The 24,771-nt window shown below is 41.5% G+C and overlaps 2 protein-coding genes across 2 annotated transcripts; both read left to right on the forward strand.

Moving 5' to 3' along the window:
- Positions 1–4,702: 4,702 nt before the first annotated feature.
- Positions 4,703–7,600, forward strand: LOC308321860 (WD repeat-containing protein 44-like; the record flags this gene model as incomplete). Its single annotated transcript, XM_080772952.1, has 3 exons — positions 4,703–5,098; positions 5,297–5,461; positions 6,212–7,600. 3 exons carry the CDS (start codon positions 4,703–4,705, stop codon positions 7,598–7,600), a joined length of 1,950 nt encoding a protein of 649 aa, XP_080629078.1.
- An 11,806-nt stretch (positions 7,601–19,406) lies between these two features.
- LOC308320987 (uncharacterized protein) lies at positions 19,407–24,442 on the forward strand. The gene is made up of 6 exons (XM_080771744.1): positions 19,407–19,463; positions 20,487–20,549; positions 20,743–22,532; positions 22,650–22,782; positions 22,889–23,131; positions 23,260–24,442. The coding sequence occupies exons 3-6, from the start codon at positions 22,396–22,398 to the stop codon at positions 23,788–23,790; spliced, it is 1,044 nt and encodes a 347-aa protein (XP_080627870.1). The 5' UTR covers positions 19,407–19,463; positions 20,487–20,549; positions 20,743–22,395; the 3' UTR covers positions 23,791–24,442.
- The last annotated feature ends 329 nt before the right edge of the window (positions 24,443–24,771 follow it).

Below are 24,771 nucleotides of genomic sequence, written 5' to 3' on the forward strand. Positions count from 1 at the left end.
CTTTGACGCCTTCGACTGCGGGGGGTTCTCCTTTTAAGGGTCCGCACTCGGCCAAACTAAATACATTTAATTCAATGATCCTCAGCTCCTTTATTTTTTTTTTCAAGGACCGGCAGTTTGATGCCTTAGGCCACAGGACACCTCATTTGATATAGGCTTACAGTAATTTTGAGGTAATTAGGCATATTATTACTTTACAATGTGAAATCCTCTGTGTTATATACCCCTGTTATCTATGGGTCCATTTGGTTCTGTTTGCACACTCTCAGAGGTAGGTATTCATTATAATTTGGACCTCCAAGTTGGTCCCCAGATCCAACATTACATTGAGAGCCAGTGATCTTAGTGACCTAGGAAATTATGTGACACCAGGTGTCACTGTTTCCCTAGTTTGATAGATACTGGCAAGTCTCATGAACTTGCAAAGCAGTTGAGAGAATGTGAGAATCCCATTCACTTTCGTATTATTTCTTATGGCCACTGCTGTTGTACCCTATACTGGTTCACCTGCCAGCAAGTAGCCACCACCACCCGGAAGATATTCAGATGAATGAATGGCGTGGTGTGTCATAATTACAAGGTTTTATAGAGAACAAGATTCCAGGCATAAACAACAAATCATCATAATATAGGCCTACATGAAATTGCACCCTTCAAAGGTGGTAATGGAGGAAAAAAAGTGTCTATAGCAGTCACAGTTATTGGATACAGTTGGAAACATGGGGAAAGTTCTCTGAACAAAGCCGCGGACCTGTATCTGAAGGTTTACTGGATAGGAAGCTTTCGGTACCAAATTTTGATATGAACGCTTCTGTAAAAAAACAAAAAAAAACAACAACAGATCAGTGCAGTTATATGTAAAGATGCGACTCAGCCTGTTATAGCGCCACCATGAGACTGACTTGAAAAATGTCAAGTGACATTTCTTCCCGGGCTAGTGGAAATATGAGTGCACAAGTTTCACCGCAATGTGTACCAGTTTGTGTGAAAACTGGATAAAATCTGAAGGATTACAGGTAAAAACAGGTAAAAACAGGAATGGGGCAGTTATAGCACCATAACCATGAGGCTGATTGTAAAAAAATGTGGAAATGTGGAAAAATTGGGGCAGAGGTTCAGCTCTGGCATCCAGGGAGAGTGTGTGTGTGTGCAGAGTGTGGCTGTGATCAAGCCAATGCTGCCAGAGATTAGCTGTCCACGGACTGACAGACGGACGGATGGACACACACACAGTCACACACACACGGACGGACGGAGTGCAAAACATACTCTCTCCCCATGCCGTTAGCCTGGTGGAGACAACAGACAAAAAAGACAACCTATTCTCTCCTGTAGGCCATGGAGAGGCAGGCATGTGGCTCATGCATGTGGCTCATATTAGCCTAGGACCAACCACCATGCTGTCCTGTTCTGTACAACCAGGAGTCTCCTGATGTTGCACAATTCCCTGGAAATAATAACTATCAAGAAAATTAAAACGTGGCACTTCATGTCAAAAAGGTCGCCGACCCCCTGCGCTAAACATTCCCCAGTGACAGGCACCACTCGACCGCAGCCCGTAGGAGTCACTAGCACATTGACAAAGATCGCCCTCCACTGCCCGTGGCTTCCCATCCCCAGCCCCGTATAGACTACTCCTGTTTGGTTATCTCTGCTTGTAATCTATGAATAAATCAGAGTTCTTCCTGGCTCAGGGCCCGTGATCTATGAATAAATCAGAGTTCTTCCTGGCTCAGGGCCCGTGATGATCCTTGGCTGAATCATTGATGAACACTGTCTGTGTGCTGCTGTACGTATATCACTCAATCTTTCCATGGCGGCTAATTAGGGTGACAACCGGTAATGCTTCGTTCACGCTGAAAGCTACAAAGATACAGGCTTTATACCATTATTTTTCGATGGAAGCCAGCAGCATGAAGTTACAAAGATTATACATCCGACGGATTAACCCCCACAAGGGCCCCTGGGCCGAAAATTGGTTTGGGGCCCCTATAGCATGCGTGCGCGCAAAAACATTTGTGTTTTTCCGTGTGTTTATCATCTTTGTGACCTAAATTGAACAAAATCAATGGCCAACGAAGGGCCCCAGGAGCCCTTTTCAGGGCCTCAAACCCAGTACCAAACGGTCCAATTTTCCCCGAAGGGCCCCTGCGAGCCAAGGGCCCCTGGGCCACGACCCCCACTGTAGCTACCAAAGTGACAGCAGCTACAAAGCTATAAAGATACAACGTTAATAATGCTATGTGTATCTTTGAATCTTTATGTCTGCCAGTGTGAAAGCAGCAGAACACGTTCACTAAAGGCAAAATAGAAAATGCTCTTTCTGAGTTGATTATATTGTGTTCATTTTATACGGTTTTGCTAAATAATTATTCTTATTATGTAATTTGTCAAGACTTTGTCCCTTCTCCTTTGACCCGCTTTCATACCCACAACCAAAACACACACACCAGCACGCACACACAAAACACACACGCACGCACGCATGCATGTGCACACACACACACACACACACACACACACACACACACACACACACACACACACACACACACACACACACACTTAGCACACACCAACACACTCAAACATTATACTACCACCTAAACACGCGCACGCACAACCATGTGATTCAGTACAAAGGTAAAGCTGTAAATAAATACTGTCACCGTGACTGTGTGTTTCTGTGTGTTTGCTGAGCTGACATACAAGCTGACCCGGCCCAGGCTGTGTGGGTGTCTATAGGGTCATCGCAATGCTGGAATGTGGTGGACATTTTTGTCAAAATTCCATTTTTGCCACAGACATACAAAATGAGCTGACAATAATATTTGCAGAGACACATATTATAGGCCTATAAGACATAGCCCTGGAATAACCAAAGTAGGCTACTGTAGTGGACTCCTAATATGCCCTAGTGTCGTAGTAAATAAGTGTCATACATATTCTGAAGAAAACCTGGAGACGTGACATTCGGTCTTGTGATCAAAATAAGATCTAACATTAGCCACAGCCCACAGACATGGCGAAGTCTTTGCCACGGACACATACGGAAATGGTGGTGTGTGTGTGTGTGTGTGTGTGTGTGTGTGTGTGTGTGTGTGTGTGTGGTGTGTGTGTGTGTGTGTGTGTGTGTGCGCGTGCGTGCGTGTGTGTGAGAGAGAGTGCGTGCTTGCGTGCATGCGTGGTGCATATGTAAGGGAGGATTGAATTAGGTAAAAGTGTGAGGGAGCTCAAACAGTTTCAGACAATTCCTTCCACTGTTAATGCATGCAGGTTTACAGTAATGCATGCAGGTTTACAGTAATGCTGATGCATTGTGTATACTCGCCATGCAATGAACTCGTAGAATCCGAATATGGAATTCTCTAAGCGATGACCTAAAGGGTTGTACAAATATTTACCAATTTAAAAAACATTCTAAAAAATAAAATAATTAGGCAATATGAAGACGACGAATATATATGATTTTGACATCAGAGGTATAATTTGTTCTTTTTCAATTAACTTGTTGATTGTTTTGTTTTGTTTCATCAATGGTTGTACGAGCCAATCATGGAGAACATACTTTTAAGTGAAAAGGGGGCAGGTAAGTATATGTATTCTTCTTCCTGCTCCTTTTGGCCCATGGGTGTATCAGGCAAATGTATTATAAATGAATTATTCTTTTCTGATATAATTGTACAGTACTGTCTGTGATACACTAATAATGTGCACATTAAAAATAAAATAAAAAAATGAAATGAAGGTCCTCTCCTTTTTCCCTCAACACCAGAGCATGTGAGAGGCATGGAGCATGCAGGGGAAAAGGAGTGCACCGCTCGCTCCACACAGACCCATCCGCTCAGCACCCAAACAACTAATAAAAACAAAGTAAGTATTTTGCTGCGTGTCCAAAACATGCAGCAAACACACAGCACGTGTCTCTGTGCCTGCCTGTCCATGCGACCGGGCATGCTCAAACATGTGGTGCAAGGCCTAGAACGGAGCAGCAAGCAGTACTCGCTCCGAAGCCGTTCTGACCTATCTTGTGTTTACTTTGTTTTTATTCCTTTTTACAGGTCAATACAGGCAGACAGGCGATTCAGTCAAAACAGTTCATTTTTCTTCCCCCCCCCCCCCCCCCCCCCCCTGTACCCCTACCCCCTCCCCCCGTCCAGAGACAGCAAACAGATACAAGGATAGAGTATATATACACTAAATGTACATAGAGAAATAGGATAGCAGCTAGTTCTGACCTATTTTAACACCCACTCCACGCTCAATTCAAAATCCCGACTCTCCGCTCCCCACTACGCTCGCAATATGTGCCTCTCATATGCTCTACTCAACACCAAACCTCTCTACATCTCTGGGTCTGGGTATGAGAACATGCCCATATCTGGAGAATAATCTGGTGCGCGGCTGTGGGCAGTGTAAACCTTGCTGATGTCACTGATGATGCTAGATTTCAAGGTCAATTGTTGGCCTTGAAAGGGGGCATTATTGCGAAAGTCGATCTCCCTTATATGGGCTTGTGGGAAACACATCATATCGGCCATACAAAACCCAGCATAATTGCAGCCACCACTTCCTGCCTCATCCTTGGCAAAGATAATGTGGCCGAACCGATTGATAGAAATACACAGTAGCTCCAGCAAAGTCGATTCAAAACTATTTCCAGAACGCAAAATAACAGAACGTCTCATCCGTGGAACCATTGATGAGGAGGAAAGAAGAGACCGCTCCTAGAGACGCTGGTGTCGAATCACCGGAACCATCCGGTCTGCTGCCCCCCACCAGTATAGAGGATCTCCTGCACTCCCTGGATCTCACCAGTGCCACCAGCAGAGACAAGAAGGTGGTGACCACACAGGGAGAGAATGGGGAGCAAGTGTCCTTTTCCAGTGGGACTGACGCCCCAGGCCGACCTCGTCCATGCTCATCCAGCCCCGACAGAGAGCCGACAGACGAAGAGATTCTGTCAAATGAGATGATCAAGAATCTGGACACCGGGGAGGAGATTCCCCTGATCCAGGCAGTGGAGAATCTCCCTTCAGGAATCCACCCACTGACCCGGCACATCATGAAGAGGACCAGGGAATACAGCACCAATAGCGTACACCTGTCAGACGACGATAAGGCGTCACAGACAGACACCGACGGAAGTGAACTGAAACAGCAGTTGAAGAAGACTGTGGTGAAGTCTGTGAAGGGCGCCAAGCATCTGGCCGAGAAGTGTGGAGATAAGGTCATCACTATGATGAAGGGTGTTCGCAGTGATGCAGTCCAATCGCAGCGACTCCAACAGTCTCAGCAACAACAGTCAGGGGATGATGATGGCAAGGTGGAATCTCCGGTTACAGACACGGATGGAGGAAAACTGAAACAAAAAACAACCCAGATGAAGAAGTTCATAGGAAAGTCTGTGAAGAAGGCTAAGCATCTGGCCGAGAAGTATGGAGAGAAGGCCATCAACAAGGTGAAGGGTTTCCGTGACCAAAAACATACAGATGATGATGATGATGAGGAGGATGATGATGATGATGATGATGATGATGATGATGAGGATGATGATGATGATGATGATGATGATGATGATGATGATGATGATCACAAGGTGGTGGATCCACTGACAGACACAGATGGAGGGAAACTCAAACAGAAAACAACGGTGAGGAAATTCATAGGAAAGTCTGTGAAGAAGGCCAAGCATCTGACTGAGAAGTATGGAGAGATGGCTATCAACAAGGTGAAGAGGTTCCATGATGGTGCAGCCCAATCACCCCAAGAACAAGAACTAGAAGTAGAACAGGAAGAACATGAAGAGGAACAACAACAATCAGATGATGATGATAAGTCTGTGGGGAGGCCTGTGAAGGGGGGAAAGCATCTGGCTGAGGAGTATGAACTGAAGGCTGTCAATAACGTGAAAAGTGTTCACGATGATTCCCTGCAGTCAGGAGACAATGAAGAACAAGAACAACAGCGATTAGATGACGACGATAAGGCGGTAGCTCCAGTGACAGACACAGATGGAGGAATGCTCAAACAGAAAAAAACTCATCTGAAGATGTTTATGGAGAAGTCAGTGACCAGCGCCAAGCACCTGGCTGAAAGGTACGGAGAGACGTCAGCCACTAATACGGCCCAACTGAAGGAGTTCCTGGGGAGGTCTGTGAAGGGGGCCAAGCAGCTGGCCGAGAAGTATGGAGAGAAGGCCGTCAGTAAGGTGAAGAGTGTTCACGAAGTGTTCCATCCCGACCAGGAGGATGAGGATAAGCCATACGTCGGGCCAGCCAAGTTCAAGGCATCGCACAGCTTCGAGGGTCCTTTCAAATTTGATCAGATCAAGGTCGTCCAGGACCTTAGTGGAGAGCACATGGGGGCTGTGTGGGCTATGAAGTTCTCTCTATGTGGGAGGCTGTTGGCGACAGCCGGCGAGGACGAAGTGGTGCGCATCTGGGTCCTGAAGACTGCCTTTGACCATTTCAACAATATGAGGCCGAAGAACAACACTGAAGATTTTGTGTCACCTTCGCCCTCTCAGAAAAGTTCATGCTTATCTAAATCGGACTCGGAAATTACAGCCTGTACGCCAGAAGACCCTGACATGGAGGACAGGAATGCTCCCTTCTGCCAAGTCCCCTTCTGCGAGTACAAAGGTCACACGTCCGACATCCTGGACCTCTCCTGGTCAAAGGACTATCTCCTGCTCTCCTCCTCCAAAGATGGGACAGTTGGACTGTGGCACATATCCAGGAGAGATTGTCTGTGGTTCTTCAAGCACAATGACGTCACAGGCATTGCCTTCCATCCCAGGGAGCAAAGCCTCTTCCTCAGTGGCTCTCGGGACGGGAAGCTGCTTCTCTGGAGCATCATAGACAAGAAGGTGGAGCGGTGGAACGAAGTGCAGGCCTCCAATAAATCACAGTGCATCACCGCCGTCAGCTTCTGTGAAACCGGGAAGTATGCCATCGTCGGCACCATCGGCGGCCGCTGCATCTTTTATGACTCTGAGAACCTCAAATACCACACTCAGATTAACTTGGTGACTGGCCGTACAATCACTGGCCATAGTATCAATGGCCCTAAAATCACTGGAATAGAGCCTCTCGTGGGGGAGAATAAGATTCTGGTGACGTCAAACGACTCACGCATTCGCCTGTACGACCTGCGGGACATGTCCCTGTTGATGAAGTACAAGGGATATGCCAACAACAGTAGCACCCGGCAGATCAAGGCCAGCTTTAGCCATGACTACTCGTTAGTTGTCAGTGGCTCCGAGGACAAATACGTGTACATCTGGAGCACTTACCACAACTCCAGGAAACTCGCCTCTGTGCGACGAGACCGCAATGACTTCTGGGAAGGGATTAAAGCTCACAATATAGTGGTCACCTCTGCCATCTTCGCACCACACCCCGGCCTCATTGTCCCACAGGACGCAGAATCTAAGAGCACATACTCTGAAGACTCTGAGACTGTTACGCCTGCAGGGACCCTAAAGACAACAGACTACACAGAGGTTCTTGTCTCCGCCGACTCCACCGGTGCCATTAAGGTTCTCATCAATGCAAAAGGGAGGGAGGTAGGGTCAAGTAGAGGAACAGGAAGTTAGTTCCAGCAGATGATTCTGATCTGATCTGTTGTCTATTACGAACAAGGCAACATTGCCATCCTTATTCTTTTTTACCTATATGACCTGTATATAGACATATAATAACTTTGTGATCATCATGATATTAAGGCACTGCTCACTTCACACAAGTGTGATTTTATTCATGTTGATTTTGGTTTGCACCCTAAAAAACCATTAAATACAAAAAACTTAAACAGTGAGGAGCTCTCTTATATCGTCATACATCACATTCTGTGCTCAGCCAATCGAATCATCTCAAATTCGGTACAAAAACACACAAAGCTGGCCAATCAAATCATCTCAAATTTGGTACACACAAACACAAAGCTGGGCATAGGAGGGGCTCAAAAAATATTTGGAAAATTCTGTTAATGAAAGGTTCAATGTTGAAAGTGTAAACATGTGAAGCTATAACGGTCAAATTGAAATAAATTCAAGATACATTTATATACACTCATTTCCAACCGAAAGCAAGTGTATCCAATAAGCATTTGTTTTTAGGTAAAAATATTATGCAAATAATATGTGAACTGATCTCAGGAACACTCCATTCAGCCATGTGGATATTTCACTTAAAAACAAGAACTGATCAATTATCAGTTAATTACCAGCGGCCTTAACTCCAGAATTGTGCTATGAAATGTAAATCAACACATCCATTTAACTTTCAAATATCTGTATCATTAAAAGTGTCTGTTTGTGTAGAGACGGGGCAGCCAATCAGAATTCTCATCAGACTAGCATGTCGACAATATTTGATATTCATTTCAGCTATTTAATACTGTTCTATGAGAATAAAAATAATTATAAATAATAAAATCAGTGGTGGAAAGTAACTACGTACAATTACTGTTAAGTACTGTACTTAAGTACAATTTTGAGGTATTTGTACTTTACTTGAGTATTTCCAATTTTCAATACTTTTACTTCTACTCCACTACATCTCAGAGCCAAATATTGTATTTTTACTCCACTACATTTATTTGAAATCTTTTGTTATTAGTTACATTGAAGATTTAGATTATTATTACAAGACATAAAGTAACCACTTCATCCCTAACCATTTCGGCCATTTGAAAGTGGCCAATGTACAAGCTCACAATGTGTCGCATGTCTGTCACATAGAACTTCTTTCTTTCTTAAAGAGGGCATGTTCAGCTGTCAGAAAAAACATTTGTCCAGCTTAATGCATTATTCCACTTTTCCCATATCCATTTACACTGTAACAGGGGGGACACATTTTGGACATACTGTATGACAGTGATACTTATACTTCTTCTGGTATAGGGTTTGGTATATATGCCACTTTCTGTCATTTGCATAGAATAATAGTTGGGGGACATTTACAGGTGGACGAGTCCCGTTCAATTAATGACGACCATTGCTGCATGTCTATCCCCTTCTCTCTCTCCCTCTTTCCTGCAATCTCCACTCCACACAAACAATCAATAAAGGCAGAAAAGCCAAAAACTAACCTAAAAAAAGAGACGGACGCGTGCGTGTGTGCGTGTCCGGCCATTTACTTCACTCTCAGGTACAAATATTGTACCAAAATTGTACAAAATATTGTAGAAAAGCTTTAATAGTACCTATAAGATAAGCTTTTTGGAATTAGAACTGTAGGCGATAGACAATACTTTAGGCCAATAAGATATAGGCCTACCACATTTTACACTTTGCACAAAAGAAGCCTGTTGGCTGCCAAACTATGTAAAGAAAGCATAAAGGCGCGATATAAATCCACCATTCCCAATTTTAAAAGGTTGAGAACCCACTGAGCAGTGTGAGCACCCAGCATACAAAGCTATAAACATACAACGTTAATAATGCTATGTGTATCTTTGAATCTTTATGTCTGCCAGTGTGAAAGCAGCAGAACACGTTCACTAAAGGCAAAATAGAAAATGCTGTTTCTGAGTTGATTATATTGTGTTCATTTTATACGGTTTTGTTAAATAATTATTCTTATTATGTAATTTGTCAAGACTTTGTCCCTTCTCCTTTGACCCATTTTCATACCCACAACCAAAACACACACCAGCACACACACAAAACACACACGCATGCGCACACATGCACGCACACACACACACACACACACACACACACACACACACACACACACACACACACACACACACACGTCACACACACACACACGCACACTTGGCACACGCACACACTTGGCATTCCATATACCCTGTTTGATATAGCCCAGAAACACACTTCCCCTCATGCTATGAAGTATAAATTACATCATATTTCTCAATCCTAAGTCTGGGGGGCCAGTAAAGTCGACCTAAACGAAGACCCAAGTAATTTGACTACGGTAACTAATTAGACCCATAATCAATAACATGTTATTATAAAGGGATTCCGTTTCATCTTGATTCAATGGTGAAAGAGTTATTTTAACTCTCTTAAATTAATACTGAGGATTTTACTGTGTACAAGCATCAGTATGATGTTATATCGTCTGTTTCATTGATGGATAATAATTACTTGTTCCATTTTCCTTGACCTTGAATTCCTTTGACACTGTACTATAATATGTTATTGAATAACTTGTGTTTTTAGCATTTTATTTCCTTTTATAAAATTTTATAAAAAATCAAACATGGAACAATCAATCAAGAACAAACACTCCAATGTCATGAACACATTTATTTTATGTATTTGACATCTGGCTTCACTCAGTGTCAATACAAACTCGTTGTAGCTTTAGCTCAACTATAAATAGTCTATATTGCTGTTGACATGGTGGGCATGTGCACTTATTTGTGCGCTGAAAACATCCCAAATAGCTCACGTTATCTTATTATCAACTGTTTTTGAATGACTTCTTCAGCTATTGAATAGTACTGTTTAAGAAGTCATTTGAAAACAGCCAATCGATATGCTCTCAACATGAGCTATTTCGTCTATTTTCTGTGCACAAATAAGTATAAATGAAAGCTGCAATATGCAACTTCCCTCTTCTACCCTGGACTCGGCAAGTGCTAATAGAGCCTGCCTTGCTCAGGGGATAAATTTAATCTTGACCATCAGGTCAGAATTCGTAATTCCTGTTTCTAGGTGAGACATGACCTTTGACACAATCTAAATGTCTCAATAGGAGAGCAGGGAGGCAAAATACAACCACCACAATTGTACACGAGTTATATTGTATTTAGCCCAATCTTTGTTGAGTTAAACAAAAAAGTGATGGAACTGCACTGCCTTTATAGCATGTCAAACAATATATTTTGATTGTGAAATCCAAACCAAAGACCAGACAAAACTTCATCACCACATTAACATAATAACTCATTTAATCTGTGGGGGCATTTAAATGAGTTCATATAGACAGACGTGTGACAGGAGAGAGTCCAGCCCAGCCCAGGCCGGCCTGACTCACAGAGGGACATCCCAAAGTGGTGCTAGACAGACCAGCTGTGACTCATCATGACCTTCTTTAGCTTGTACAAGTATTAGGAAGAGTGTTCACTTTCTCTGAGCGAGATTATCGGTGACTCACCTGGTCGCTGAGCCACATAACAACACGTCTATAACTCACTGATGGCTTTAAGGTTAGAACAAGAAATCAATAAAAGGCTGAGTGTACCGCGTGTTTACAACCAAACTCTGTCTCTCCCACACCCCCACCCCCCTCCAAATAGGAATAAATGCAGACCATTAGGCCCACTATATGCAACGTCATCAAACAGCGTCATCAAACATCATTCTACAGGCCACAGGTTTCTGCGTTACACCCTTTTTTGATCGCTCAAAAAATAAAAATCACTTTTTGGCCAAAAAGTACCGTTTATACGTGTGGTGGGGGGGCTCAGAGTGTGTCTACTAAGGAAAGTAGGCTTTCTATTGACACAACCCGTGTTTGTATTGGTGAGTAGGTCAAACGTTCGTGAGATTTCCACTAAAGAGAGGCTGATCTGATTTTGATTTGAGATTTAAACCGGTAAGTCGCATAGCCTTACTGCAGGGCAGAAATTCGCAGAATCGAATGGACCAGAGCTACCAATGACTATACAATAGTCCTGATCATACCAAGAACTGAACCATTCCCTATGACTTTAAACTTCTACGGCGCACGTATGATTTTGCCAAGCACAAGTTCACTGCCATTAATTAGTCTCTACACTGTTACAATTTTATTACTAGTAACTGTACAGATTAGGATGTGCATTGCCAAACACATGCACGTTCAGAGATTAGTGTTGATCGCTGTACTATATTATATTCATACACAATAGAAGTTCATGGTTTATAGACTTAATAGAATGAACATAATCATTAATACATATGCCGTATTAACAATTTCACATTCACTTGATATATTTAAGCTGCCACCTGAATATCCCGTTAATGATCGAGAACCCTACAGTTATATTACATATGGCCATTATTTCTTAAAGGTCATACCTCCACAGATGACAGTGATGAACTGTAGTGTATGGGACTCCATTAAAAAGATTGGATAAAAATGCACATTGAGAGAATTAGCCAATATCAAATTTAGAATAGTTTTTATGAATAGAAAATATACATGTTGGTTCTTATTAGACTAGCACACAAAAAATTACTAATTGTTTCAAAAATGTGTTGGAGCATGCACAGCTGTTCAGTCCCTTAATCAAACATGGCCAGATATCAATTTCTGGCAGTTACCAACTGGATGACATGCAGGATTATAAAATGTGTCAGGTCCTTATCAGCAAGGGTATTGACAGTGAATCCAGTCTAGACTGTTGCAGTAATCAGTAAAACGTGTCCACATAAATTGGGAGGAGTTGTGCCTGGGTTTAATAGATGGAATAGAATAGCATAGAATATATTACTTTCACAGGATCATGTGAGATAGTAGAAAACCTGTTCCCCGGCTACCGGTGTACCAGTGAGGAGTGCCATCTGCTGGTTTAACCACTTAACAAAATAGAGTATAGACAAGTGTTTTCAGTTTGCAACATAAACTGAAGAGGAACACAACATGTTCTTATCGGTCAGCATGCCAAGCAAAAAAACTCAAAGGACATCAGGCAAGAATGACAAATCACCTAATTCAATTTGGAGAAAAGCATACCGTTTATTAAGTGTACAAAAATAGTGGTTCATAAGAGCTACACAAGCACAACTTGCCCTACCAACAAAACAAACAAAAAAAAAGGGGGGGGGGGGGGGGACTGTCATTTTATGTGGATAAAATGCAATAAATGCAGTGTTGTTCAAAGAGGATGAAATGGATCAATGAGTTTTGCGCAGTAGGATTGCAAAATGTGGACTTGGATTCACAGCATCTGATAAGTACCAAGTGCAAGGTAATGAAACAAACGCTAAACTCATCAGCAGTCTCCCTTTCAAGAGTGCACAGTGCAAAGAATTTACAAGGAAAGACTTATATTATAACATTCATTCCAGTACACTTAATTACATACCTTTGGCCCATATGCTACAACAAGACAGTTGCTCAAAACAGCTGAACATCAACTCACCAAAACCACAGGAACAGATCTCTGTGAGTGAGGCAAACATACTTTTAACAGGTGAGAAAATGTGCATTTAAGCCGAAAATACAATGAAGATTGCTGCATGTAATGAAATAGTAAGTACCTAATCACTCGCGTAAATGAATACTGAACAAGCTACCATTTATAGAGGGGAAATCTAGGCTCAGACAGGAATTATAAAGATGAGGAAGGGAGGCTGTACTACCTTTGTTTAGCACTGCATCTTATGAGACCTAAGCAAATTGCAAGGTATTGAAACTGTGGCACATTTATATGTGGTAAGATACAGGTTTTATTGTGGTAAGCTACTGATCAATTTTTACCTAAGTGGGTTGACGGCATCTTGGATTGTGGTGCAAATAAACAGTAAAAAGGCACACGCCTTGTGGGTTTAGGGTAGGCTGTAACAGAAGCCCTAAAATAACACAAACCCTCCAAATTAACCCAATTCCTATTACACCATTCATCCTGAGCGACACACCCCACCTGTGCCGTTTAACTGAAGAACCCCGTTTTCTTCTTTATGGCCTGGTCAAACTTCTTGGTCTTGTACACGCTAGTGAAGATGACCGGAACAAAAATGGGATTATGCAGGCAAAGACGCCAGCCGTCTTCCGGGTAATGGTCCAGATACCCCAGGTCCGAATCATCACTTGGATACTTTGGACGCAGGTGCTTGCGGCCATCCAACGGCATCACATTCCGGTGCTGATGTGCATATATTTGCCCCCAGGTCTTTGCATCCTGCATTGCAAGTAGATCATTGGCCGTTTCAGCTGGCTCCTCCTCTTCATTGGCACAGCCCAGAGTGACGTAGGCGAGCGTGGAGTTGTCCTTAGGCCAGAGCGTGACCTGTTGTTTAGAGAGATTCACTCTGGCTACAACAGTACCACGACGTGTGATATGGAGGGCCTCAATCCTCAGCTCAGATGTAGAACCATAGAGCCTTGTAACAGCCTAGAGTAGATGGAGAGGCAGAGATAAAGTGTCAGTTCAAATCCAAAACAAATTGACACATATAGGCTGAGACTTAAAAAAAACTGAATCCAATTAATTTGAGGCATTAATCGCAACAAATATTTATATATATATATATATATATATATATATATATATATATACACACACACACACACACACACACACACACACACACACACACACACACATTTTCTATCCACTGGATAAGCAAAGCAGTCTGAATAGCTTATTCTCTCATTGCGTGCACCGGTATGATCGGTACACCTGAAATTCCTCCAGTGAGAAAGGTTCCATGGTGCAAAAACGAAGCTTGATTAAAATGTGTTAAAAAAAATTGTTATTGTTTCTGTAATTAATAATCTAAATGAATCTGTTAAAGTCCCAGCCATATATTTACACACTCAACTCAGATTCTTGTTCAAATGTTAAACTTTAATAAAGTTTGAATTGAGGACAAGATGTTTCTATTTTTTACACTTACCTCTTGTTCTGCATATTCTTTTGCTCCCTCAGCTTTGCCATAGTCACAGAATTTGGTGGTGCAATGGAGAGAGTCTTCGGACTGGAAATATTTCTCATAAACTGACACTTCCCGCGAATAAACACCTGCAACAAGGTAATCTGTAATCAGTCATTTACTTTGGCTGCTATTAAACATTTTTTTCCCTAACAAATTTGTGCATTATTAAATTCACTCACTTCACTCACCAATGGATTTGCATGCTTTCTCTCTTTTTTCTCTTTTTTCTTCCAGTTGTTTCAGTAATTCCATGAATACTTGGTTGATCATGTCCTGGGCGGAGTCGGGCAGAATCCAGCCAAAGAAAAGAGGAAGACTAGTTCTCTCTAATATGACGTCTATTGCTTCGAATTGGGTCTTCTTCTGATCTAGCTTCCTGGGTAATTCATGCTTCCACTTGGTGCGAGGCTCCAAAAACACGACCATTAGCTGATGTTGCTTTGCAATCTTCCCCAGGTGGGTCTGCCGCTTTTTGGTGTGATTAGCGTCATCCACCACTACCACCAGGGTTCCTTTTGCGCTGCATTTGGCAACCACAAGGTCATCCAGTATCTTGTACCCTTCCACAACTGAGTTTTCAGGTTTCATGTGGTGCTCTGCGTATAAGACAGAGACAGGGCAAATGCCTTCGAACTTTTTTTCTATGGCACGGGCCACATGGCTCTTACAACTGCCTGGGAGGCCTTGGAGGACAACAAGGGTACGAGCGTTCCATGCATCCGTGTTTAACTGCAAAGACACCAACTTAAACAAAAATAAACAAATACAGTAAGTCAGCATTGAGTCTGTAGTGTACAAGCATATCAATGGTCTGTACTCGCATCCTCTGACACAACTTGCCAACTACAACCACAGTGCTGAATGTATTCAGATGTTGCATTTTGGACATGACATTATAATTCCAAATAAGCTTATCAGTACTATGGTCATGTCATCATGTCCTTCATGAACGTCAATGTTACCTTCCCCTCTTCCAGTTTGGCAGCCTCCTCAATCGCTGCATTACAAGATCACACACACAGAGATGCACACCAAAAAAAGAATACATGGGATTAGTATCATGATGCCATATCATTTGAAGCTGAAAATAGTTCATGTAGTAAAAAGTAGTTTCCAAGACTGAAAAAGGTTTTGAATGCTTGCATAAAGCCTTTGTACTATTCTTGTAATGATGCAGAATTATAATATGCAACATGAAACACGACGCCAAATGTACAGTATTAGAATTGAGTGAACTCAAATAAAAAGTGTGGTTAAACGGAACAATCACACTGGAACTATTATCTTGACTGTGTAATTGTATTAGGTTGAGTTGTCACAAAATTCCAATATAAATCGTACAGATGTGCCATTTTATAGCTTGGTGTACCAATAGGGAGCCGGCGTCAGTTTCCAGCGCTAGTTTGAACCTGCCCCTCAAGTCCTTGGAAAGCTTGGGTACTTTCAGGCTACTTAATTAACAATTAGTAGCATAGTATGCACTGCAGTCACTACATAATTATACGATAGCACCACTTACGCTCCACGCTAGATTTGCACTCCTGGTACTTTATCTTGGCGTCCTTGTCGTTGGGCTTTGCGTTCAATACCTGTTGACCACAACAAGGGAATAACTCACTTCACTACCTGATGACCACAACAAGGGAATAACTCACTAACAAATTAACAGGCTACAACAGAACCTGAAGTAAACAATGTTATGCTTACCATTTCAATCATACAAGTATTCTATTAAATATACCATAAAATATCTTCTCTGTTGGCTGGAAACCTCATATCACTAAAATAGCGGATAAACAAGCTCAAAATGCATTTTCGAGCTTGTAAATCGTTTATTACAAGCTTTGACAATACGAGCAAGTAGGTCATTAATTTACAAAAACTAAACTAAAACACAAAGTAAAAATGTGGAGATATGGTTTCTGCCTAACAGCAACAATATCATATTCTAAGTCTAAAAATCAAAGCAGATATTTTGCAGAAGAATGAAATAGATATATAGACCATTGTATATCTTTAGCCCAGCACCCAGGCACCTGTCGATGTATATTATCTACGTCCTCTTTCATATCATTTTCTCTAAACTTTCAAGACAAGTACATGTGGGGTCTTTTGTATGTTTTGTGAGGTTATACAACTAATGTGATTTATGTTATGGTGGTTTATTAGTTTACCACTGCAAGTGGACCGCACTGGCACAAACTGGGCTTCTTACCGTCTTGAAGTCTTTTAGTGCCGCCTCGCAGTTGCCCAGTGCCATGTTGGCGGTGCCGCGTCGGTAATGGCCTTTGATGTAGTTCTTGTCGACCTCCAGGGCCTTAGTGGCGTCGGCCAGGGCGTCCTCGTAGCACTTTTTGCGCAGGTAAGCAAAACTGCGGTTGCAGTAGAATTTGGCATTGTTTGGGTTGAGCTCCAGAGCCTCCGTGTAGCATTTGATTGCATTGTCATAGTCCTTATCTAAAAAACGAAACAAACAACAGTCATAATCATTGTTGGAAAGAGCAAATCATCAAGTTTTCTAACAAAGGGTAGCCTGCGTTTTAATGAATTGCTTTCAGTGGATTGTTCGATAACTTTCAGTGGATTATTCAATAATGACAGACCAACATCATCTCTCTATTTCTAACTTTTTTTCCCTTTCTATTTCTAACGTTCCCTCCCATTACCCTAGGTGGGATAGTAAGGCCAGTGCCAGTGAAATGTGCAAAAAACCAAGCGTGAGCTTGGATTAATGTTTTCTAAACTCCCAATCATACTACTTTATACCATTTTGAGCAGGAGAAACGGCTAAAAACTGCGGCTGCGTCGGCTGCATCGGATTCAGTGTTCATTACCACTGGCACATATTAGTCACTCACCATACAGTATATCTTACGGTATGAATGAAAAAGGGGTGAAAAAAGAAATGACGTCTCACAGAGGTACTGATCTCGTGGAGACTGTCCAGCAAACACAAACTTTGGTTTTCAAACTGCTCAGCCAAAAATTCAAACAATTTCAAAATGTAGTTTGCGATGCACTGTGAGCTTGTTGATTGGCTTGTAGATTTAGTTTAGAAGATTAGCAATTTGTCATGCAACGCAGTATATATAAGGATTAAGTGCCGTATCTGCAAGTCAGCATCCTTTCAACCAGTACTAATAGCCCAATCCTCATCCACGAGGAGAGTGTGGAACGGTGACCTAATATACAGTAAGTACTTAGTCATTTATTTAGATTCTCAGTTAAACTGCTACATTATGCTGTATGTATGATTAGGGCTTAAGACTTAAGTGCTATAACACTTAACATAACACCACGACATTGGTGGGAAATGGTCTTCCTTTAAAAGTCTTCAGGCTGAAACTGACCACACCATTTAAGTGGATATGACATATTAACGTAACATTCCAGGTGAACACAATGATGTTTGTACAAATCATCCTTTTATAAGTTACAACACGCGTTGGTGGCTCATGTTGGAGTTCCATGCAGTTGACGTACTTCTTCTATCTTAAGGAAGACATTGCAGACATGTGGGGCCTATCGAATTGTGTGACTTTCGGGAATATTCGTTTCATTCCGTTTCAGCGAATACGTGCTTTATGTAGAGTTAATACGTGCTTTATGTAGAGTTTATGCAATGTTTATAATGGTATAATGGTATAATTATACGGTTGAAGTGGTATCGGTATCCCGCAGCAATTACCTTCAAAGTAAACTTTCGCTTTCTCATTGAGTGACTCTACTTCGGCCTCCGCCATCTTCTTCTAACTGCCGTCTTTCTCCCTTTGCACAATGTAGGTCGCTGGCGGCGGCGAGACACTAAGGGGTACTTCCTGTTGGAATAGAGGCCCCTGTGTTTACTTCCGCCCTATCCACATTGCATTGATTCCGTTCGTTTTCTAAGGTAAATTATATTATTTTCTCGTCACTCGTAAATGTATTAATTACGTTTAAAAATAACTTTTATTTGTATGGTTCATTAATATACATTTCGTTTTTATCGGAATTGTTTTATCGTGTGTTTATTTCCAAATAGAATTGATGTGGATTCAACACTGTAGGGCAGGCGAATGGCTATGCACACAGCTAAATTCTAAGGTAAACATTATTTTATTATGCTACAATCTGTTTAATAAGCTAACGTTTGTTAAGTGTTTTTTATCAGTGGTGTCTTTTAAGCTTTTGGGGCTTTATTTAATGTATAAAAAAAACGTTTACTGTTAGAGCAAGGCACAGTTTGCTGGTTTAATCACATTTGTTTGTGCATATACAGCATATCATTATAGGAGACATATCAATTAAATTGTGTCACCATCGCGTTTGTTAGACCTAGACTCGTTTGATAATGACAAAGAACACAACACAACATTAGCATCATCATCATGATCATTAGCATCACAGATTAGCTCCGTCTGAAGCCAATCTCTCTATATGGCCATTAAATATATCCCTATTGTAACTGCCGGGGACACTTGCTGGGTTTAACTTCAATTATTTTGGTTTGAGGTTGATTTGTTTATTTACCGGTACATTGCTTTGGGATATATTTTATTTTGACACTTCTTGTACGTTTGGTTTACCTTTTATTTTGAAGTGACCTGTCACCGCACAGGCACGTACCTAAAACCGCTCGCTTCACGCACCGCCCATTTCATTCACACAGTCCACAGTCAGACAGTGACAGGAGAGACACTGAGACAGACGGCCTGTGCGTGTGCGTAGCATAGATGCGTGAGATGCGTGAGATGCGTGAGATGCGTAGACGTATAGACCGATTCCGTAGCGGTGTCATGGTCGCAGCCTACGTATTTCCTGTACAACAACTTGTTAGCCCCTCGATAGCCGGAGCAAGGTATAGGATTGTTTGTTTTGGGTTTTCGTTTATTTTTTACTTTGGGCTTAATTGCTTTTGTTTGTTTGTTTGGGTCTACGATGCTTTGTTTTGGTTCATTTTGCGTTATGCCTGTTTGGGTTTCTATGTTAAATGCCTTTGCTACTTACTGAATCACTGAATTATAATCTACTATAAAGTATTTTATTGTTGAATTGTACTAACGTGATTATTCAAATGCACTGCTTTTATTGTTGAATGAAACTATGAAATGTTTGAAATGTTAATTTCAAACATTTGTATTTATTCTCAATCTTTCCATAGTTTTCACGGTGTACAATCCATACTTCCAAAGGAAATAAAAACACCCGTTGAGACCAATCCCACTCTTATTCTTTCACATCGAGGGCAGCTACACCTGTCTGTGCTCCACATACATTATTCATAACTCTAGGAGTTACATTATACTACTGCTAACTCAAATGCTCAATATTAAATGGGGGACCCTGATGTACGCACGTCTAATTAAAGTAGACTTGTGCTATGCCATGCTACATGGATATGTCTTAATAAAGTATACATGTGAACATCCATGGTAGGCTACATGATGATGATTGATTGAAATATGTATTAACAGTTTGCATAATTACAGTACATTCAAGCACAACTCAATACAACAACTGTTAACTGTGAGTGGACGACACTTGTTTACCAGAGGGTCCACCGTTTTCAATTCATCATGATGAATGATGATGATGATGATTGTGTGCCCAACCCTCAGCATAACGTTTATAATGTTATGCCAAATATGTTCAGTATGTCTGCTTTTTCCACCAATGCCTGCATCTGATCACAGATCAATGTATTTATCTGTACAAACACTCTGTAGTTTATTATTTTTGCATATTATAAGGTCTACATACTATTATTGCATGACAAAAGGTGAAAGTGGGCTATCTACATGCTCACAACAAGTCACAATGCAATGCGGTCTTGTAGAATTTTTGTATTCAAATTTGAATAACCCCCCGTTTCTGTGTGTAGGGACCCACAACCAGGTAGCCTTGGTATTATCATCTGACAGATACAGGAGGACAGTGTTGGCAGGTATGTTTATTTTATTAATTTGTATTATTGTATCATACCACATCTTAATGAATTCCTGCCGTGCTTCTATGTACTCATATGTGTATTGGTCAAGACACTGTACTTAAAGAATGCAGCATTTTTGTGTTTCTCACAAAAGAATGATTCATTATAAAAATCTAATTGTCTATATGCGCCTCCTTTTTTGCTCCAGGATGAAGAAAGGCACTGTAAAGTATATGAAGAGGGCGTGTGGTTCTGCAGAGTTTTGCTCAGTCCCTCTTTGCTCTACATCAGCTTCAGTCTGTTCGGTCAGTTTCCATGCCATCCCAGCTGATGCTGAACTGAGGGCAAGGTGGCTTGTCAACATCAAAAGGGATGACTTCATAGTTACTTCTAAGAGCAGGGTGTGCAGAAGGCATTTCCTCCCCGAAGATGTGGTAACAACTGCAGGTGGACGCCATCGTATCCGAAAGGGAGCAGTGCCTGTGCTGTTCCAATGGAATGGCTATGATGTCCGCCAACGTGTCAGTGTTTGGGAGAGGAGAGAGAGACCAGTGGATAACTGCACCGATCAGACTGACGATGATGACCCTGGAGGTGCTGAAGGTAACTGGTCTGATTTACATCTAAACTTAACACCAGACATCCCCCCACCCCAACTGTTTACATATATCTTTGCTACTAGTGCTGATGTAGGGCATAATATTGTATATTATTGTGTGTCTAAATGTCTCTGGATTGAATACACAGGACCACATTTGGAAACAAGTCCTCAGGACATTTTTGGGTTACCAGTTGTATGACTACTCGTGCTGTTAGCATTTCTGTCTAATAAAGTATTCATTCAATCTGTAGGAGGCAAAGCTTAAGTTATTGTATTTGCTGTGCTTTAAGTACCGTATGCTTTGAAGTAATTGATTGCTTGATTCTTTATTGTTGATTGTTTGATAGCATGTCTGTTTGACAGCCCAATTCCTTTGATCCTGCACTTCTGATTGATATCCCAATTAGTTTGATCTTGCACTTCTTTGAAGTATGTGATGTCTTAATTACCTGTGCTTTAATTGTGCTTTGAAGTATGTCATGTTTTTCCTAGCTCAATTAATTTGACCTTCCATTTTGTGTCTGACCAATCACACACTCTGCAGTAGTGATTAGGGGCAGTTAGTAACACCTGTTGGCTTGCTGGCAGGGGAATCTTCTCATTCCAGTTTTGTAGGTGTAGAGCATAGACTGTAAAAAATATGGACAAAGCGTTCCGCGGGTCTAACATGAACGTAAAATGAAGCCTGTCAGTCCTTGCAATGGAAGTCACCATCTTTCTAGATCCGTTTTGGCCCAGCTCAGGCCAGCTGGCCCATTGGCTGGCCCAGACAACGAGGCGGGACTTCCCCCCCCTTCTTCTTCGTTGGTTTTTATTTTGACTCGAGTGGGTGGGGGACCCCGTTCATAGACTGTAACGGTAGCCACACCCTCGTCCCTCAGATCATGCGCGACTTTATGGTCATTATTTTTATAAATGGGACCATAATTTTGCAAAAAGAATATCATGACATTAGAAATGAGACTTTAAACTAGTGACTGGAAGCAGAAAATATTCATGACCATGTTTATTAAGATAATACAGTCTAGGTGAAGTTGGGCCCAAATACATGGACTTCTATGGGGCTATGGGTTTTTCTGGGTCCAGTGATGGCGCCACAACAGGCCATTATATGAACTTTCATTTCCTTAGTGGCTTCACAAAATATCTGTCGGACTGCCCCCCTGGTGTAGAGTCAAAAGGTTTTGTACCATGCTCTGTTAGGCTCTGTTGCCTGAACCTCTGAAGTTTTATAGGATTTCTGACGTGCTCTGTCATACTATGTTTTATTTTTGCCCAAATGAATTGAGAGATGAAAACCTTCAATTGAGGAAGCAACTCGAGGACATGACGATTAAATCTCGGTTTGGGCTGCATAGATTTGAAGGCTCAGACTCACAAATTAAAGTTTTCACAAGGTGAATGTAATATTGCACAAAGCATATCAATTTCATATGAATAACTTCACTAATGTATGATGCTGTAAATGCCATTCATTGAAACCTTGCTTATGACTGTGTCTTAATGTTTCTTAGATTTGCTAGCTATGAGCACCTGATGGCCTTTTGGCAACTCATTGCACCATCCACTGCCAACATCATCCGGGTCACTCGAGCACGGAGAGCCCAGCAGAGAAATGAGGAAATAATGTTTCCATGTAATTATTCAGTAAGTTATTCAGTAATTGTGTGTGTGTGTGTGTGTGTGTGTGTGTGTGTGTGGGTGAGAAATTAATGACATAATTGTCTAATCTGTTTTGTACAATGTCTTACAGAGACATTCTCTTCCTCTTATGGATGAAATGTTCCTCTATCTCATGTACCTGGCCCTGGGGTCCACAGAAGCTGACTTGGCAGACCGCTTTGGGATCCACACAGCTACAGTTAGCCGGATCATCACAACATGGACCCACTACCTGTACTTCCTACTTGGCGCACTGAAAATCTGGCTGACTAAAGAGCAAGTTCAAGCTGCGTTGCCAAGGGAGTTCAGGCAGAGCCAATATGCAGACACACAGGTAAACATAATCACTCAAATACACTATGTGTTATATGTAATGTATTCCAAATAAACCTAACTTATCACTCAACGTTGCAGTAGGACATTGATGTGTGTAAAATTATTTTATGTTACGTGATTTGGTAGGTAGTTGTTGACTGCACCGAGCTGAGATGCCAACAGCCAGAAAGTCTGCCTCTGCAAAGTGAACTGTACTCCAACTACAAGTCTCATACCACCCTGAAGGGTCTGATTGGAATGTCACCGCATGGAGCAGTCTCATTTATATCTTCCCTGTATGCTGGCTCCATCAGTGACAAAGAACTGTTTAAGCAGTCAGGCATCCAACGCCTACTGACAGAGGATATGGCTGTAATGGCAGACAAAGGATTTCTGATAGAAGACTGTATCCCTGGTAAACTTTATCGTCCACCCTTCCTCTCAAAACAGAGCCAGATGCCAGCGGAACAGGTGAAGAAAACACAGGAGATTGCGCACCTTCGAGTCCACGTAGAAAGATTAATTGGTAGGATTAAATTTAACAAACTCTTCCACTCTGACATCCCAGTGTCTCAGATAGGAAGCATAAACTCTACGTGGACCGTAGCCTGCTTGCTGAGCAACTACCAGTATGGGCCTCTTGTTAAGGCCTGGGCAATTCCATGTGATTTGGCATAGGGCACCACAATTGCATTGTTTTGTCATATTTTGCTAATAATCAATAATCCGCAGATTGTAACGGAAGAGAGATGGCTCACTCCATGTACTGTTACATATTTAACAATTAACACTGGAAAAACTATGGTTAAGTGGATTTTTTTGGCAGCAAATTTCTATTTTAGTTTAGTCATAGTCTTTGGAATGAAACTTAATTTAGTTTTAGTCACATTTTAGTCACCTGGAATGTTTGTGTTAGTCTAGTTTTAGTCTACTAAACATAAGATTTTAGTCGACTAAATCTACAGTTGATTTAGTTGACTAAAATGTATTTTGTCGGGCCTTGATGCCGTCGTAATGACTGATTTTACACTTGCTGAAAATAGCCAATCTACAAGCTCATAGCGTGCCACTCGATGGCGCGCTACGAGCTTGTAGGTCTGCTATTTTTGAAAAAATGTGGAGCAAATCTTTGAATATATTCTTTCACAATGAACGTTTTAACTCATACCTTTGCTTCTGGGGGGTCCCTGAAACTACATATTTTCAGATGGGTGTCAGCGGCCAAATACAGATAAATCTGGGGGTCCTTGACATGGAAAAGGTTGAGCACCACTGACATAGAAACATAGGTTTTTCAGAAAACTGTCAGGATTTAGAAGATATTTGTAGAATGTGGTCTCAGGTTGAAATGGGTTAAAAGAAGAAAAATAAATAATCATGTTTATTTTAAAGTAAAAATATCCCTTGAACTACAATATTTTGTTTTAAGCATTATGTTACACTTTAGCCAAATGCATATGTTTGGGGTCCTTATTGAAAAGATTTCCAGCACAGGATGAAATCCTTGTTCTTCTTATATCTACACATAATACAGTTTATACATAATACAGTGAATAGCACAGCCAGACTAATCACATACTAGAGCATAAATAAGTGTCAGAGCTGATAGACATGTAAATATGAAATAAATGCTCAAATGTAGCTAGGTGTAATGTTAGA

This window comes from Protomyctophum bolini (assembly GCF_963924005.1).
Source record: "Protomyctophum bolini genome assembly, chromosome: 9".
Taxonomy (NCBI): domain Eukaryota; kingdom Metazoa; phylum Chordata; class Actinopteri; order Myctophiformes; family Myctophidae; genus Protomyctophum; species Protomyctophum bolini.

What these genes read in the sequence shown, in the direction of transcription:
- LOC308320987 (XM_080771744.1), top strand. Translation starts at nt 22,396, where the DNA reads ATGTTTTATTTTTGCCCAAATGAATTGAGAGATGAAAACCTTCAATTG. An exon ending in TGTTTCCATGTAATTATTCA is followed by an intron (nt 22,783 to 22,888) that starts GTAAGTTATTCA and finishes AATGTCTTACAG; the next exon opens with AGACATTCTCTTCCTCTTAT. An exon ending in GCCAATATGCAGACACACAG is followed by an intron (nt 23,132 to 23,259) that starts GTAAACATAATC and finishes GTGATTTGGTAG; the next exon opens with GTAGTTGTTGACTGCACCGA.